This window comes from Eublepharis macularius, chromosome 5, assembly GCF_028583425.1.
Source record: "Eublepharis macularius isolate TG4126 chromosome 5, MPM_Emac_v1.0, whole genome shotgun sequence".
NCBI classification, from domain to species: domain Eukaryota; kingdom Metazoa; phylum Chordata; class Lepidosauria; order Squamata; family Eublepharidae; genus Eublepharis; species Eublepharis macularius.
The window spans coordinates 121,300,232-121,320,140 of NC_072794.1; the positions used below are offsets into that span (position 1 = coordinate 121,300,232).

Sequence of the window (19,909 nt, forward strand, 5' to 3'; positions counted from 1 at the left end):
AAAAAAGTCTTCACCTGCTGGTGGAAGAAAACGATAGAGGGAGACAGATGAATGTCACTGGGGAGGGAGTTCCATAGTTTTGGCACCACAACCAAGAAGGCCCTTTCTCGAGTTGCCACCTGTCTAGCCTCCTATGTTGGGGTCCTGAAACAGGGTCTCCAAAGATGATGATGGGTTTTCTTTTTTGCTGTTATTTTAGAAACTGTGACAACATTCTCTTTCAAGTTAATGTTTACAGCATTTGGCTAGTGGCACTTGAAAAGGGCATAGTCTCAGGCCATAGTCCCAGCTATAGCAAGCATAATTTCTCTGCATAGGATTTTAAATGGAGATGACCAAGATATGTGACCAGCTGACCATGAATTTTCTAGTGGTGCTTTAGGAAACATCTGAAACCCCCGTGAACTCCTTGAAGGATGGACAGGCTAAAATGGACTGAACGAATAAAATGACTCTCACATTTTCTCCTTGGTCCCAATAATGTGCACCTTGCGAAGAGAGGTTTGGATTTAAACACACATGCAATATTCTGACTAACACATGGTCTATGCATTTTATACCTAGGAATTTGCTATAATATCTGTGTGGCAAAAGAGCACAGATACCTTGGTGGTTGCCCAATAACTGTGGAACTTACTTCCTCTGGACGCTCGCCAGTCCCTGAGCCTGGACATTTTTCATCTCATTTCATTTTTAAAAAGTTTTTCTGCTGGCATTTAGTGAAACATAAAACTGTAAAACATCTGCAGGCTATTATTATTAAGAGAGATTAAGTGAGACAGGATAGTTTTAATTCTGGTTGTACAATATCGAGCACTGTTTTTACCATCTCTTTGAAAATGGTTGTCTGCCTACTTATTTATTAATTAAAGTTATAGCCCACTTTTGCGCCATCACAGGATTCAAGGTAGTATATTCATAGGATTCCAAAGAAATCTCTCATCCAGGCAATGACTAGCCCCATAGTGGTCTTGGTTTCAGTAAGGTTGTTACATAATGCACCTTCAGATTATACTCGGGGACCTTCCTTCGCCTTCCTACCTCTTCCACAGCAGCACCTCTTTGCCTGGTGCTGTTTGCTCTGGGTAGGTCCTAAATTTAATAACAGTGCAAAGGACAGAAGTCTGTGCCATGTTATACACAGTGCTCAAGGAGCTGTTACAAAATTGAAAATAAACTGAGATTCTCTTCCTGAGATATCAATGCCTGTCTATGTGAAAGAGGAATTTAAAAAGTGTTTAAACCACAACTCTTATGGTCTTTTATGGCTCATTCACAGATCTCAATGTTTCTGTGAATTTCACCATTCAAAGATATTAACTATGCTGCTGTTAACCTGAGTACTTGTTTTTATATGCTCAGAGAAGAGTTGTGCTTGTGAGCATCTAACCTTGCCAGGAAATATTCACTCTGCTAGGTTTAAAAAAAATGTATTCCAATATGATTCACAACTTGGATGTATTAATGAAAGTCTGGAATATGTTCAGGTATTTCTGATATCTACACACATGCACATACTCTCAGAGTTTTATTCAATGTGCCTAAATTAATTTGGCAACAAGATTGACTGTGTGGTGGTGGTGGGGTGGGGTAAGGCATGATGGTGATCACATCTAGCATTATTAACTTCCTCAAGGTTGTAACATCACCTGTTGATTTTCTCCTGATTTGTCACCTAAAATAGCTGCAAGGAGCTCGTATAATCTGTACTTCACTCTATCTCCAGGCCTAGAATGTCTTCATTAGTACTTCATTTTTGAAAAGTTTCTCATTAAGAGATACCAATGTTTCCAAGATAAGTTTGAACAAATGTCAAACCTCAGTACGGAATAACGAATTAAAACAGCTGATTTTATGCACAGACATCAATTCACCTTGCTAATTATTTTGCTAACATCCTTTTTCTGGATTACAAAACAGAGATGTTTTGAACTTTTCAATCTTAAGAGGATTACCCACAGAAAGGTGGGAAATGTGTATAGATTAGTACAGGAACAACAATCATTCTTCCAGATCAACACTCTTGTCACATTTCATTTTGTTTTTGTTCTGTTCTTTTATTTGCTTGTCTAGGAATAATCATTGCGCATCTCCCATAAACAAGAACTTTCTCCTTCAAGCCCTGTTGATTTGGGTTTTAAATGTTTCTTCTCAAAAGCAGAAGATGAGACCTTATTTATTTAGACACACAAACGCTGCTTTTCTCCCCAAAGGGAACCAAAGTGACTTATCATTCTCTCCTCTTCCACTTTATCCTCACAAGAACAATCCTGTGGGGACATCACACTGAAAGAGAGAGTCACTGGCAAGCTTCCATGGCAGAACAGGGATTTCCCCAGATTTTAGTCCAACACTCTGATCACTACACCGTACTGCCTCTGAGGAAAAATGGCGGTGAAGTGAGGCTTATTCTTCTAAAATACATTCCCAAGTTGTTCAGGAATGTAGGTATGGGGGAAACTCACCCATCATGTTGGGGGGGGGGGGAGGGCAGGAAGGCTACTAAAGGAGAAAGGGCAGAATAATAATCAGGAAGTAGAATGTAAACATGACAGATTTGGATGCTTCCACATAATTTTCTTGCACTATTTTTGTAGCAACTGCACACACACAATACAGTATCTTCTGTGACCTACTGAAATGACATGTAAAAAGCAGAACTGATGCAAACATTTCTCTCTGTACAGTACAAAGAGGTTTTTTTCCACACTTATTTATTTGTATCTACTTATTCATATCTAGAGCAATGCCACTGAATTCAATGGAACTACAATGATATAAAATAGTGCAACTTGCAAGTCAACATCCTTGTTTTACATCCAGGGCCACTTCAATATTTAAAACAACAGTGTGAAGAGAAGAAGACAGAGCTTTCTCTTTTCACATTTCCCAAGCAACATGCAAAATGGGAACTTGTACATCTCTTGCAAATCACTGATACGTCTTGAGTACAAACATCTCTCCACAGGGCTGCATCTCTCCCCTTCACACACCATACAGGAAGCATGAAAAGAGGAAGCATGAGTCACTCACAGTCACTGCTCTTTGGAACATTCAAGGCTGGTTTAGTGAGTAGGCTACAGCCTGTTCTGTGTTCTGAATGCTATTAAATGCCATTTACTTGGGTGGGGGCAACATCAAAGGAGAGTTATGGCCCTGTTGCCCTGGTGATGGCATCTGGTTGGCCACTATGGGAAACAGGATGTTGCACCTTGTCTGCTATGGAAGAACTGATAGTGCAAGAGAGACTACAGCACAGTTTAGTCACCTAGCTGAAAAATTAGTAGCAGAACTGTAAGTGTAAGTACCTTGATTATATAATGGGACATGTGTGATTTATGAACAGCAGCTGAGATGGGCAAGAGAGGCTAAAATGAAAACATTAGTGAAAAGACTCAGAGAATATAGATTTACCAACATCCTAACTGAACAGCCTAGACTTGTAAGGAAAAAAAACCCATATGCTTTCTGGTTGGGAGACACCATGTGTGAGAGTTTCAGCCTAGAACGCCAATGATAAGTAACTTAGACACCCATCATATGCCACAGCAACAGTGTGGAGGCTGCTTATCTGTGGCTTCATTTCATGCTGCTGCATTTAAAAGCCCAGCAATATGTGAGTGGAGTCAATCATACAGGTCCTTCCCCTATAGCTGTCATTTGGTCACAATTGGATAAGAAGGCCCCACATGATGGTCTGTCCACATTGTTAGGTAGGGGCCGTGGCTCAGTGGTAGAGTATCTGCTTTGCATGCAGAAGGTATCAGGCTCAATCCTGATAGGAGGAGGAGATGTGGAAGACCTGCTCCTCTTGAGACTCCGAAGAGCTGCTGCCAGGCAGAGTAGACAATACTGACCTTGATAGACCAATGGTATGACTCAATATAAGGCAGCTTCAGATGTCAATATGGTGATAGGCTTTTAAATGTTGTATAAGCAATATAGGATGAAGCCATGGATAAGGAAATCAAGCTGTATGTTTTCAAATCATTCCTTCCTGTTCTAAAAGTTAAATCACTGCATAATAAACAGTTAACATATAAAAGTGTTACTATGCTTGCATTTCAGGTTGTGGAGCGTGGCAAAGGAAATTCAGAAGGCAGAGGTCCAGGGCATAGTTAGAGGAAAAATGATACAGCTTGTTGAAGTTTAGGAGGTTTGTGTCTGGTCGGTACCTGGATTGGAGACCTCCTGGGAACCCCATACATGCTGTTTTGAGCTCCGTGATGAAAGAAAGTAGGTTGTGAATGTAACAAATAAAAGAAGTGGTTGCTGTAACACATGAAGAGCATCTTGGAAAAGAACGAAATCTAGACAGCAATTTATGGTGGAGATGGGGAGGAGATAACACAGAGCAAAAGAGCAATTAATAGTATCTTGTACTAATTTTAAAGGGGATAAAACTCCAGCACTGACGCAACTGTCACACTCACAACCACACAAATAATGTAGATACTCAACATTCAAGCTTTTTCTTGATACAGCTATACAGTATGAAAAAAAAATGACCACCAATAATGTCGTTATGGTTTTGGTTTGTTTGAGGTCCAGCAGTCTTCACAGCACTCAAAGCCACGAGACAGCAAAAAAGAACTCTGACATGCACAGCCTGTCCAAAACAGGATCATTAATAAAGAAGGAAACATCACTGAAGACAAGGCACAGAGACTGCAATAAACAGATTGAATTAAGAAAGAAATACCTTGAAGGTGGAAGTTCGTACAGATAACAGGGGATCATCCCCAAGATAGGACAATCCCTACAGGACAACATGTCGACAAAAGATAAAAACACCATTGATTGTTCATTCCAGCATTCCAAAGTTCAGTCTCAGCATTCCACTTGTCATCATACAGGTTTGAACGGGCAAAAAGGCCTTTCCTATAACATGTGCTTGCTGAGCCTTGAAATCAAATAGCTTATAAAACCTCTTCAAAAGAAATCCAAATTTTCTGAATTAAAATGCACTGTCTCTTCAGATAAGAAACTGTCTGAATTATATGGGGAGGGGCTGGGGGCTCCTTTGAAAGCCAAATCGCTCAGAAAAAAATGACGACAGATTATTAGTTGTTCAAGCGTGTTTCCACCAATGAGGCTTTCACTAGACAACCATCCAAGCAACACAAGCCTGGGTTAATGTGTCCATATGTTGATAGGTATAAAAAGAGGGTAATTCAAGAAATATGGGATGCATATTGATAGAGGGTAAAGGATATGTTTACTTGATATGGCTTTTTAATTTATTTTTGTAATTAGTAACAACCTTTCCAAGCTTTGTTTCACCTAATCTGTGGGATCTGCTGGCAACTGGTGGCCAGTAAATTTAACATTGAATTTTAGCAGCAACCATGAAAATGATTTTCAGGTTCAAGAAAAGGTGAATTGCCCTTTGAAACCTGCTGATAACTCTGATGCATGAATCATTCCTCATTCCATCGGCAACTTTATAACTTTGCAAAATGACTCTTTGGTGTTCCAAAAATTCACAGGCTACGATGAGATCTCTTTAGTTAGTGTGATGTTTTGTTAATTAGTTAAGTATGATGGAAGGACATGCATTTCAGCACAAAAGCTGATTGAACTGTTTTGATGGGGGCATCAAAAAGCATACACTAAACATGCTGCATGTCAATCCTTGAATGGCAACCTCTATGTTGGAAATGACAAATGGTTTAGGTCAGCAGCCTACCCTTTCTAATAACCAAACAGCCATTTAACATCTGTTCAGGTTGCAGTGAACCACTTCCACCCCCTCTCCCCATTTCCTAATGTACCATTATGTTTTCTTTGGTTACTATCTCAGCTAGATGAAGGATAAACAACAAATATTTTCTGTCCACTAGAACACACTTGGATTGTGAATCCTTTTGTTTTACCATCACCCGTTAACTATTAGAAACTCTTTTCACCATCCTCACCCATGTTTATCATCAAATGCAGTTCAACCTCTGTTACTTACCATTATAACCATCCAGTTCATTTTTCCTCCTTTTACACTCACAGCAACCCTTTGAAGAGTGACTGGTGCAAGACTCCCCATGAATTTCATGGCTAAGAGAACATTTGTACCTAGTTCTTCCCAGTCTATATCCAACACTGTTCAATATTAACTAATACCCCATATCCATTTATCTGAAGAACTTATATAAATTTCACATCTCAGGTGCACCCTGTTGGATAAAACAAGTTGTTTATAATCCCATGAGATGCCAATAGGCAAAGACACAGCCTTGTACATATGTTACAGTAAGCATGTGTATATTCTTTGTACATGCATGTACATCTTTTTGTGAGAACAAGCCAACAAATGTGCACTTTAATACATGCACTGATCGTGTTATAAGAATTACTGATCCTGTGTGCAAATGAAAATCATGTGTACACTGTGCACAAGTTGTACACATGCTCACTGTACACAGTGCTACACTGTGTTGTATCCTAGCATCCTATTTAATTAAAGGTGATGCTGATAGACTGCACTATATGTAGCTGAGCAGGGAGGTAGGAGAGAACAGTGTTGTAATGATCTGAGATGCTGCCATGACAGGGCACTGCTTGAAAGTGGAATGAGTGTTAAATATCACTGACTTCTTTCCCTAGTGCTTAAAATGTATTATAAATAATAAAAACACCTAGCATTTACACAGTATTTTAGAGTATTCAAACCCTTTCATTTATATTATCTCAGCAATACCTACAACTACCCCACAATTAAGACATATGGCAGATGGGAGAATTGAGTTTGAAAGATAATGGCATGCCTTACACAGTCAGCCCTTTTCAGAATTCAGTTTTGGCACTCCAATGATGCATAATGAGAGTGTGCACCACCTGTGGTCCTCCACATGCAGCCACCACTTTGTGTGAATAAGGCAACATACATATTTTCTAGCCACTAAACACTGGATCTTAGGATTCCTGTTTATGTTTGTTGCCAATCTGTGAAGTTCAATTGTGTCCTCCCTCTCAGGTCTACTTTCAACAGTCTAGGAAAGTTCATCAAAACTGTTTTCCATAGAATGGAACCAATGTGAAGGAACATTATAGATCAGCTCTGGCTTAGTTCCATTCTTTGTTAAGGTTCCAGTAGAACTCTCCATGTTTGATATTCCTGCCTCCTGAACAGGCAATGATTGGCTAGGCTGGGGGATACCATGAGTTTTTTCAGCTTCCATGGATTGTCTAACAATGTCCTCCTCTGCTCCTTGAACATTACTATTTACAGAGTTGTCCAAAAAGCCAGTTTGCAGTCCTCTCACCTGGATTTTTGAGGGTACGTCTTTGTGTGTCCCCAAGTTGTATGTATCTGAAAAATACATTTGTTGCCTTAAATCGCAGAAAATGGCAGCCACATACATTGGAAGGATTGCAGGTGGCATGCTATTCTGCTTTACACAGTTGGACTGCCAAAATCCAATGCCTGGAAAGGACTATCGTGGGAGCTCTTAGTGAAGGAGAGATTTGAACTGGGTACAGCATGGTTCACAGTTCTGCCACTACCAGTGCAATCCTAAATACAGTTATATTCTTCTAAGTCCACTGAAGTCAATATGCTTCACAGGTGTGTGTACTGTGAAGGGTTTTGGATTGCACTGTGTCTTGTTATGTTAATTTAGAAGATTATTTCCATGAGTTCAAAGAAGTTGTTGGAGCATGTAACTTTATATTATATGAATCACCCAGGGGCCGTGCTTGTGTTTGTGTGCTTCATCCTGCAAAAGGTATAGCATACCAACATGTGAGCATTAAGCAAGGCTAGAAGGTTTCCTTTTGCTACTTACAGTTGTTTTTTCCAGGCAGTGCAGCAGGTGGTGATGCTGACTTTCTATTAGAGAAGTGGATTTGCTGATGTTGTGCTCATCATCAATAGACCCCTACAACAGACAGAAGAAAGCAGCCATGAGAGTATTGGCAGAGAGAGAAAAATAACAACATCAATGGCTCAGAAGGGAAAAGGGATGGGAAGGAAAGAGAGATTATTTTATCTTACATATGAGTTTTCTTACTACTTGCCCTCTTAGGGAGTCAGGCCAGCTCAGATACAGAAACAGACTGATTTATTTTATTTAATTATACCCCACTTTTCTCCCCAAAGGGGGAACCTTTAGAAATTCTGTTGCTTTTACCCAGAGACATCATCCGACATTTTTGACACTCAAAGGATGCATTTCCAGATTCTCCCCGATACCACAGAAGAAGCTGGAGAACACCTTTCAGATTGTGCTCTGTTTTTTTTTTTAAACCCCTTTCACCTTAAAAATATCACATGAATGCTTGAAGTCAAACCATTAGTCTATCAAGGTCAGTATTTTCTATTCAAATTAGCGGCTGGTCTCCAGGATCTCAGGAAGAGCTCTTTCATGTCATTTGCTCTCTGATCCGTTTGATTGGAAATGCCAGAGATTGAACCTAGGAACTCCTGCATGCAAAGCAGATGCTCTGTCACAGAGCCACAGCTCCTCCAAAACAACTTGTCTTGCTTAAGCTGACAGGCCAGCTCTGACTTCACACTTTATGACAAACTTTAGACTTCACTGCTACGTACTGTCTGTTGCTGTAAGTATGGTCCTATAGTGTTTAACAGGTTAAATGTTTCAGCATTTCTTCAACTCGATATTGGATTTTTGCTGGTTTTAAATCTTTGCAAGTTTGCATTTATATACCCTATTCAATTGTTTATTGAATTGTTTTTGAAATTAACTGTACTCACTCACATTAATAATAACATTCGATTTATACACCGCTCTTCAGGACAACTTAATGCCCACTCAGAGCGGTTTACAAAGTGTTATTATTACCCCACAACAATCACCCTGTGAGGTGGGTGGGACTGAGAGAGCTCCAGAGAACTGTGACTCGCCCAAGGTCACCCAGCTGGCTTCGTGGAGGAGTGGGGAATCAAACCCGGCTCTCCAGATTAGAGTCCCGTGCTCTTAACCACTACACCAAACTGGCACCAAACTGGCATTGTGTAATCCGCCTTGATTCTTAGTGATAAAAGCAGATTATAAATAATGTAAATATCAATGACATTCCAATCTGTCAATAAAATACAGAGGATAGTTAAATTACCACAGATGCCAAGATAAAACTTTTTTGTTTTGCAAGGGACACCATCAACTACGGGCAGAAGAAATGCCTTCAGGAAAGGTGACCAGCCTTCATTCTCCACTGATCTGTATTTTCCAGTACCATCCTAAGAAGAGTTACTCTAGCTGAAGCCAATTGAAATCAATGGGTTTAGACTGGAGTAAATCTTCTTAGATTTGCACTCTTCGTGCTTGCTATGATGGACCCCCTCCCCTTCACTGTCCCCACTGTGAGGCAGATTTTCCTGCTAAAATTCAGTTTCCCTGCTTTGATTGATCAACCCCAAGTAGCGTGTTAATATTTGTGTTTTGAAAGTCTGTTTGTCCCACCCTGACATGCAGATATAATTTTGTTTTTTTTGCGCAGCCCAGGAACTTGATGGGGAAAAGCAGGAGCTCTCTTCCTTTTCATTGGAAATGGTACTAAAAACTGTATAACATTCAATAAGAAATAATAATTTTATTTAACAGGCAGGGATTGAGTAAGTGTGGTTAGGGGATAGAAATGTGGATGTAAAATTTTGCTGGTATTACAGGATACACTTCGTGTAACAGGCAAAATAGTACCCTTGGAGCTTATTTTCATGTATTCTTGGTTCTTTACAGTGAGAGTTATTATTATTATTATTTATTACATTTCTAATCCGCCCTTCCCGCAAGCAGGCTCAGGGTGAGTTACAGCAGTTATAAAAATACAATACAAATATTAAAAACAATTAATAAAACAACAGTTCATTATAAAATCAACAAACAGATAATAACTGTCTCAAGATGGGGTTATTTCCAGATTCCTGCCCATCAGCATACAGGGGGAGGGAAGTGGATAGATAATGTACTGCAACCCATACGTGGGTCAGCTAATGAATGGGCACTACATAGCCCCGTGCTGTACCCATACGTTGGGCAGCCGGCTGGTGGACACTGTATAACCCCACACTTAGAGACTGGTGGGAGGCTCAGTGAGGATCTCATGCTGGCCTCAACCATATGCCTGGTGGAACATCTCCATCTTACAGGCCCACCAAAATGATAGAAGATCCTGACGGGCCTGGATGTCCTCAGACAGAGAGTTCCATCATGTTGGGGCCAGGATTGAAAAGGCCCTGGCCCTGGTTGAGGCCAACCGAGCCTCTCTGGAGCCAGGGACCACAAGCAGATGTTTTCCAGCTGATCGGAGCATTCTCCGGGGCACATATGGTGAGAGGCGGTCCCTCAGGTATGCTGGTCCCAGTCCGTTTAGGGCTTTATAGGTCAAAACCAGCATCTTGAACCGAATCCAGAATTCCACGGGGACCCAGTGGAGCTGCTGCAGAATTGGTGTAATATGTGTCCTATAAGGAACACCTGTCAAAACACGTGCAGCAGTTGTTTTACTTAGTAATTTAGGTACATCAACAATGTTTCTTCAGGAAGTTTCCTATGACAGATCAGATTTTCTGGAGTTAGTCACTTTCTTTATGCACCTAACTCACTCCTTTCTTGAACCTAGAGGGTATTTCTATTTCCTGAGTAGGCTAAAACTATTTCCCCTTCACAACAGACAAGTAGTTTTGTCTACCTGGAAGAGCTGAATCTCTAGCCCATGCTAGAGATGAATTGGTGGTCAAGTGGCTAATTATATGACTTCTTAGTACCCAGCATATATGTAGATTAGTGTTATCCAAAAGAACACCCTCAAGAAGTTTCACGCCTCTTGTCATTGTGAGAGACTGATAGCCACTACTTCAAAAAGGATACTGAGGGCTTTTCCCAGTTAATCACTTTATAGAGCAAAGCACCTACAATTGCTGCTCAGTTACTGTCTGGGCTCCAGATGTATTTTCCCCAGGTAACGTCTCTGAGGAAAGGAGACCACATTTCCCAAGCATCCAAATTGCAAAGTTAAGTTCATGACAAATCTATTGTAATTATGGTGCTGTGTCTCAATTAGGGTTGCCAACCCTAGAATGGGGGGGGGGGGGCGGAACTGGATATGTCCTAGAATTACAACTAATCTCTAGACAACAGAGATTAGTTCCTCTGGAGAAAATGGCTGCTTTGGAAGCTGGATTCTTCCCATCTCCAACCCTGCCTTCCCCAGACTCCAGCCCCCTATTCTCCAGGATTTTCTCAACCCAAAGTTGGTAACCATAGTCTAAATACCATTCTAAATAATTTGGACGTAATGCCTCCCCCCTTTCCTCATTCGCACAAATGTCTTCTGGAATTGCATTTGTCAGGAGCTGCTCTCTAGGATCCTGGACAATCCTTTATAAAGGTAGGATCCCACAGCTCAGTAGAGGAGTACATACTCAGAAGGCAGAAGAGTCCATGCTCAATACATGTGACAGCTCCAGTTAAAGGGTCTCAAATAACAGAACTGGGAAGAGCCTCTTCCTGAGACTTAGAAGAATGGCAAGCATCCACAGGAGACAATACCAAGCCACATCAGACTCAGGCCTTGTTTACATCTAGAGAAGTCTCAGGTGTTGGTGAGGTGGTACAAAGGCCTGCACCATCTGTGAATTTGTGTGTTCTCTCACTCTAAAAACTTTCTGTAGTTTAGCTTAGCTGCTATGATAGGGAAAAAGCCAGTTTTACTGCTAAGTGCCTCTCTTTTCTATTTCTGCGTTCAGCCCATCCTGAAAGAGCCCCTGCAGCACAGTAGCTTCTTAATAGCTTGGAGGAACACAGCATTGGATCTGTTGGTAAAACATGTAACTATGATAAATATAGAAACCAATGGTCTGGCTAGAAATTGCAGCTTCTGTAAAATAATCCAAAGCTTTAGCAGAAATAACAACACTGTCCACTTATCTTTTTTGGTTTTTAATACTTTGATGTCATTACATTGTAAATGAAACTTGAGGGGGGGTACATTCTAACCAACTTGGTTTGGACTAATAAGCCCGCTCATCTACCTCAGGTGACCCATTTTCCTGGTCTTTAAAGCTATCATGCTGTTCTAATAAGGACACTACCTGTTATCGAAGCACCTGTTATGCCACTCTCTGCTTAAAATGCTTTTGTGTGTGCTGCAGAGATCCAGATTTCATGAATGGGTTGTGCACAACATTGATCTTTTGACTCAGACAGGATTTGCCCAGAAACCGAAAGGAGCTAACAAGGTGTAGGCTGCTCTGTCGTTTTGATACACTGGAAACAGGATTCTTTAACTTTTCCTTTTTGGTGGTTGCACCTTTAGAAACTTTATGGCTAAGAATTTTTTTTGGGGGGGGGTATTAATTTAAACTTCCTGACCCTGAATTCCACCTCAATTTCACGGTATGTCTTCTGTGATCACTGTCATCAATTTTATTTGTGACTCTCAAACACCATTAGACTAATTAAAATAGCAATTATGTGTTTGAAGGAGCTCCTTAAACTTTACTTGGTGTTTAGCAATAAGATAGTTTAGGTTTAGAGGGGCTGCCTTCCCAATGCTATATATAGCTGGGGGAATGGGATCCCTATTCTGCACCCAGGGTGGCCTGCCTGGCATCAACCAGAGCCCAAGCCTTCTCCATTGTGGCTCCCGCACTGTGGAATGGACTTCTTGAAGAGGTGAAAGGGTATCTTCATTGGAGATCTTTAGGAGGTGATGTAAAGCTTGTTTGTTTGCCAGGGCTTTTGAGGGGGTATGAATGGCAGGCATCTTTTGAAAGGGGGGTGTATTTGGAGTTTTTTATTTGCTTTCAAAGTGCAATCTTTTAACTGTTATTTCTAAGCTACCTTACCAAGAAGCAAGGTGTGGTGTAAACATTTTAATAAATAAATATAATAAATAAAATAGGGGAGTCATGATTCAGAAGTTTACTATATCTACTGGGTCACAGAGTGAAGTTGTTTACAGTTATATGCAGTTATATGACTGAGAGCTGGTTGTAATAGCTTCAGGGATTAACTGAAGCTGGAGAAGCTGGCAGAAGGGGACAGACAAGTATCTGTGGAGAAAGGGTTCTACATTTTCGCTGTCATGGCCAAGAAGACCGTCTCAGAAGGTGGATACTCAAAGCAGGGCCTTGGAAAATGACCTGGACAGTAGGTAGATCCATATGGGAGTAGGCTGTCCTTCAGATATGTCGGCCCCAAGCTGCATAGGGCTTTAAAGGTTAAGAGCAGTAACTTGAATTGGATTTGGAGACAAATTGGGCTATTTTGGAGCTTGAGTTAGTCATTGAGGCTAACTCAATATGCTCTCTACAACTTACTTCAATCAACATCTTGGCTGCAGTGTTTTGTACCAGTTGAAGATTCCAAGCACTTTTCAAGAGCAGCCCCACTCTTGTAATTATCTAACTTGGATGTTACCAGGCAGGGCTACCAGGTCCCTTGGTGGGGTGGGGAATCGCACGCACCCAGCCTCTGCCCCCCACTGCCACTCACCTGGCTGGCAAAGGTACTGGCCAGGGAGGGAAAAAACCTCCTGGGCCTCCTTCCAGAAGTGACGTCATCCTGCCCTGCTGGGAGAGCGCATGCACAAAGCACACATGTGAGAAGATTGTCAAGGTAAGTGCCAGATCCCCCATCCCACTGGGAGGGTAAGAGGGCCTGGCAGCCCTACTATGGGGGCTAGGGTTGCCAAGCCCCCTCAACCTCCCGGCGGGGGATTGGGGCCTGGCACTTACCTGTTTTAGTGTGGGGGGTGCGCAACCACAGCACCTCCGCAAGCATGATGACATCACTTCCAGGAAGTGACGTCATCACGTAGCCTGTGGGCGCACACCCACACTCCACAGGGGCCCAAAACATGCCTGTTTTGGCCCAGATCACGCTCATTTTGGGCCTGTTTTGGCACTCATCAAGCCCGTTTTGAGCCGCTGCAGAGTGCGGGAGTGCTGCTGCGCTCCACAGTGGCCCAAAATGGGCCCAATCCAGGCAAAAATGGGCATTTTTGGGCCACTGCGGAGTGCAGGAGTGCTCCCATGCTCTGCAGCAGCTCAAAATGGGCCCAATCCGGGCCAAAATGGGCCTGAAATGAGCCCGATCTGGGCCAAAACAAACACGTTTGGGGCCCCTGTGGAGGGCAACAGTGCTCCCGTGCTTTGCAGCGTCCCAAATCCAAGACAAAACGGGCCTGATCTGGGTGGCAGCAGCACACAGGAGCATGCAGCGCCACAGGGGAGCGTGCACAGAAGGCATGCTCCCGCCACTGGCCAGGTAAGCAGGGGTGGGGTGTGGGGAGCGGGGTGGGGGATCCCTCGCCCTCAGTGGTGGTCTGGCATCCCTAATGGCGGCTGCCAGGGAGGGGAAAAGGAAATAATAGGGGAGTGTTAAATGAAATTCCACCTGCAGATCCTTGTGGGTCCCCTACTTGTTCGTATTCTAATCACTCACTCTCCTGTTTCATCAGACTCTTTTGTCCTCCTAATTTCATGAATAAATTCACCACATAAAAACAGTTGGGTCCAGCATTTTGTACTTTCTTAGACAGAGACCCAAGAAGCTCAGGGAATGTCCATAGAGTTATCAGCTCTTCAAGAGCAATGTTATCCTTCATCTCCCAAATGTACTTTTTATTAAAGCAGGAACCTGCCTCTTGTTAAGAAAGCACTTAGAAAATCATAATCTGAATTAGGAAAGGGCCTTCACTTTACTGTTATCAGCTTTTGCCATGCCCTGTTAGAGGGTAAATGTTAATGGGATTTGAAAGGAAAAGAGATGGTAAAGTAGTCAAGTTCTTCAGGGCCAAATTAGAACTTGAAAATCTGGAATGAGGTTTCTGGGCAATTTTATAAGGACTAAAAGTGACCAGAGGGCAGGCAATTTGGATCAGAGCTGCAGCATACAGGAAGAAGGATTGACCTTGCACTGTTTCCCAGTCTCAATCCTCTCCTTTCCCCCTGCCCATTCATACCATTTGCCCCACCTGGGAAAGCACACAGTTATCCTTATAGTACCTGTACGAGCTTCCCAGTGGGGCAAATTGCAGGGCCAGAGATCTAAACTTGTGAAATTGATGCAGGGAAAAGAATTAATATCCTCTCTACCTGCCCATATGACATCCAATTGGAGAGCCAGTTTGGTGTAGTGGTTAGTATGGGACTCTAATCTGGACAGCCGGGTTTGATTCCCTAGTCTTCCATTTGAAGCCAGCTGGGTGACCTTGGGCTAGTCATGGCTAGAGATGAGCACGAACCTGAATACTACCCAAAAAACCCCACGAACCAGCCCAGTTCATGGTTTGCGAACCAGTGGTTCGTGGAAGCTCATTTCCATGAACTTCCATGAACTGATCTACTGGTTCGTTTGGTTCATATTAAAAGTAGTTTAAATGGCCATTTCCCCAAGGAAACAGACATTCAAACTTTTCCTGCCCCTTGCAAGCGGCAGGTCCCTTTAAAATATCAGCTGGAAGGCGGCGGGGGGGGGATCCCCCCTCGCTTCCTGCCAGCTGATAGTTTAAAGGGACCTGCTGCTTGCAAGTGGCAAGGCCCTTTAAATGTCCAAACCCCAGCCCCCCAGCCCTCCACCCTCCCCAGCCCCAGCCCCACACTTACCATGTCTGGCGGCTCTGCGGCTGCGGCCTCCTCCTCCTCCTCTTGTGAGGGGTGAGAAGGCTTGTTTTGGCCTCCTCTGTAGCTGCAGGCTCGCAGGGCAGTGAAGGAGGCCAAAACCGGCCTTCCTGCTCCTCAAATGGCTGCCACGGAAGCCATTTGAGGGGTGGGAAGGCTGTTTTTGGCATCCTCCGTCACTCTGCAGGAGGAAGGGGAGGAGGCTGCAGGCCAGCAGGGTGGCCGGAGCCATGAATCAAGGTAAGTGGGGGGTGGGGTGGGGGTTGAGGCTGGGGTTTGTGGGCCATTTTAAGGGCCCTGCCAGTTGCAAGCTACAGGTCCCTTTAAACTATCAGCTGGTAGGCAGTGGGGGGGGATTTAAAGGGATTTGTCGCTTGCAACTGGCAGGAAAGCCCCTTTCCTTGCTGCTAAGCAGGGTGTTTTGTTGTGGCGATAATAATGGCATATTTTGTAAACTGCTCTGAGTGGGCATTAAGTTGTCCTGAAGGGCGGTATATAAATCAAATGTTGTTGTTGTTATTATCCTTCATTTATTTAGATATTTATACCATGCTATTCTCACCAATGGTTACCAAGGTTACCCATGGGTTTCAGGTGAAGGTCTTTCACATCATCTATTACCTGATCCTTTTAACCAGAGATGCCTGGGATTGAAACTGGGACCTTCTCTTGCCAAGCAGATGCTCTACAACTGAGCCTCTGGCCCCTCCCCAGGTGGCTCACAACATCATTCTCTCCTCTGCCACATTATCCTCATAATAACTATGTGAGGTAGATTTGGCTGAATGTGTATAGCTGGTCCAAGGCCACCTAGAAAGCTTTCATGGTAGAGTAGGGACTCAAACTTGGGCCTCCTAGTCCTGCACGCATTCAGATTCTCCCTTCTGTTGGCTTTAAGTCTTTTAAAAAGCTATGGGAGATGCTTATTGCAGAATTCCTTGTTCATAATGTGTTTGGCCCAAGACGTTTCATGTAATTTCATTTTTTCCCCACTACTGAGATTAATCCCTTCCCCTGTCATGAGTGAAGACTACTGTTCTCAGAAAAGAGAATATAAAGCTGGACATCATTAGGTCTTGAGTTATATCTTAAAGTCTGAAAAGCAGAATATCTGAGGCATCTCATTATGGAAGATGTTTAATGAAAACAAACATTTCTCTTGACTGAACAGATAGTCCGCTCTTTGGACAATCATATTCAATACATTGGCTGACTCAGAGATGCATACAGATTCTGTACATCAATGCCATCAGCAAACTTTACAGGGCACAGTTCTGATTAAAATCCAGAAAATAATCCACTTTGTAACTTTCAATTAAGGAAATAATCAATTTGCTGTAAAGATTAATCATGTAACTCTTCCTGGCTCAATATTTCTGAACTAAAAAACCCCCACAACTAATGCCGACCAGTTCCTTCAGCGATAAATGCAAGCGGACAGCTTAAGCACTAGTATCACACAAGTGCTTATAGAAACATGGCTGTGAATTTCAAGAATGCATTTGAACAGAGGCCATGTCTCAGGTTGCTGTAGGTATGTGAAGCCATCCCCTTCATTAGCAGAAGACTCTCTTTGCAGAAGAAAATCCCTGGGGAATATTCTGAGGTTGAGCCAGGATACCAAAACAGTCAGCACCTTCCATTTTTTCCCCTTTTCTGTCCTGTTCCATCTAAAAGAATATTCTGAAGCACTTGTGATAGACTAAAATTATTCCAGGGCACACTATGTACATTCCAGCTCTTTGTGATTTAGAAGTGAGAAAATGGTTTGAAGGGAAAAAAATCTGTACTAATTTTGCTATGCCTTATGAGTTTGTGCAAGTGGTGGCTGATGAAGAGGTTTCCAAATGGATCCCCCCCCCTCGCTCCAGTGTTGCAGGGCAATTGAGAGGGTGAAGGGGATTTTCAGTGTTTCTACCTCTTCCCCCTGGTTTAAACTGATCAAAAGAGATCATGTTAGATCTCCTTATTTAGTGAACATCACATCCCAAAATCTCAGAAAATCATTTACCTCCCTGCGCTTTCAAACAATGCTAACAGCTTTACTTACAGGAAGATACCATCAAACCCCAATGGCTCTCCGTCTCTGCATATGCGGTGCCTCAGTTCCTGAGGATCTTCTACATTACACCTTATTTTGTCCCATGTATGCAGAGGTTAGAGCTAAATTTCTTGCTAACTTGTTAGTGGGGCATAACTTTACCTCTGATATTTGACAAACTAGGTTTTTTTAATCTGATACTGATTCATTTGTCACTAGCAGAGTATCTCTGTTTGCCTTAGCTGCAAAAAAGATTAGGGCCAAGATTGTTTCCTCAGAAACTTAACTTTTCTCATAACTATCTGGTATTTATTAAGGTCCCATTTTAATTGTATTTTATTTTTATTATTTTAATAACTGTATTTTATACTTGTAAGATAGATTTCTATTTTTACTGTTTTTAACTTTGTATTGTGACGGCCTTTGGCCATATACAATTAAACCTACTACCTACCAGTGTTTCTACCAACTGTTAGGAGCTAGTGGACAGAACCAGATTGGCTGAGTAGCTAGCTGCTCTTGTTGACATCAGCAACCCATGCCAGAGGCAGCTAACCAGTCAGCAACCACCCATTGATACACTGCTGAGGTATCCTCTCCCTCCACCCCCTTCATCTATCATTTGTGAGAAACTCCCCCTTGATTGACCCACAGCAGTGGTGGATGGTTCTCATTAGCAGACCATGCCCACTAGCTCCAGCTGCTTTGGTCCACAAAAGCAAACAAAGAGTCTTATGGTATTTGAAAAATTACCATATTTATTGTGGCATCACACACAGACATGGGTATTTTGCGATCCTTATGGAACCTGTCTTGGAATGGATGTTTGGCCCATTAGAATGGTTGGTTATAAGACAGGGCAGAAAGAAAAGTTTCTGGCTTCCAGACCACAGGTGCCTTACAATATTTTAAGATTAAATATACAAACATTGCACTGAATTAATAATAGATTTTTTAAGGTTTTCCCAGCATCATCTTGGACTTTTGATTCTGCAAGAAATTTACCATGGTATGCTAGTGGCAAAGTATGGTCTGGATTGTATAGATTAATTTGTGAGAGCTGCCTTGGAGAGAGTGTTGCATTTCACTACCAGAAGTAGGATTCTGAGCACATTTACAAATATATATGCACTGCACATGGACTGCATGTGGTGGGCAGGGCAAGTCAATGCCAATCCACTTCCCTTGATGCACAGTTAGCGAATATGCAGACCAACAGCAGAAGAGGGCTCTTCCTTATATCCATGCTGTGAAAAGATTCTCCTGTTAATTTCAGTAGATTAAATTTTTGTTTAAAGAGCAAGAGCCTGCTAGGTCACTTTTAGTCTGGTCAGTTGGCAACTTTTTAAAATTTATTTACACCAGTTATAGATTTGGGTCCACTGGAACATTCCTAGAGATTGAAGGATTTCTGCCTACAGGGCACAGCTTTTTTACTCCCCCCTCCCAATGCTGCCCCCAAAGCCCCCTAAATTCTGCAGCATTTGGGGCTGCAGAGGGAGGGAGGAGGAGAAAAAGTCACAGTCTATGGGAAGAAATTCTTTTGTCTGGCGAAACTCTCTGGTGGATCCAAGCCTGATCAGGTGTCAAATAATCCTGGGAATTTACTTCTAGTAAGAATGCTGACTGGCTTTTGACCTTAAAGAATTTCAGTTCCCAGCATTGTCTAAGAGAAGGCAAGAAGGAATGACTGTGAAATTATTTGTCTGTTCAGTGTAGAGATCCTTGACGATTTTGTGGCTTCTGGACTAATTGTCACACAACACTTTCCACTGGAGGGGGCTGCAGGCTGCAACTTGGTTAGAAAACAAATGAACATTTTAAAGGGAAGCACAAGAGCAAAACTGTGGGCACAAATAATGTCTTGTTCATTTCAACAGGAATGACAAACAATAGAATAGACAGGATCATCAGCTAAATAATCTATCTTCTGTTATGAAAGCTGAAAAATATGTCAAAGAATTATTATTTTCTGCAATAAGGCAGAAAACTGTAATGATAGAGAATTTCTGTAGAAGATCTAATTTCAGGATCATTTTTACCATACCATCATTTTGATGTATTTTATCCATTATGTTTATGTAATAATGTTAACTTGAAGTGAAGGTGGCATGATATGAAGGAGAGCCAGTTTTTGATCACACACTACAGCCAGTTTGGTGTAGCGGTTAAGATGGTGGGACTCTAATCTGGAGAGCTGGATTTGATTTCCCACTCCTCCACTTGAAGCCAGCTGGGTGACTTTGGGTCAGTCACAGCTGCTAGCTCTCTCAGGGCGAAGCTAC

At 42.3% G+C, this 19,909-nt stretch overlaps 1 protein-coding gene across 2 annotated transcripts in view; it reads right to left on the bottom strand.

Annotated features, from left to right (window-relative positions):
- Positions 1 to 19,909, bottom strand: part of KCND3 (potassium voltage-gated channel subfamily D member 3) — a 460,156-nt gene that overhangs the window by 5,707 nt on the left and 434,540 nt on the right. Inside the window, exons 4-5 of one of the 2 annotated variants that reach the window (XM_054980802.1) lie at positions 7,782 to 7,874; positions 4,703 to 4,759 (exon numbers count right to left, since the gene is read on the bottom strand). In XM_054980802.1, the coding sequence (XP_054836777.1) occupies positions 4,703 to 4,759; positions 7,782 to 7,874 (150 nt within the window). The remainder of the gene's footprint in view (positions 1 to 4,702; positions 4,760 to 7,781; positions 7,875 to 19,909) is intronic. The other variant, XM_054980803.1, reaches the window with a different exon arrangement.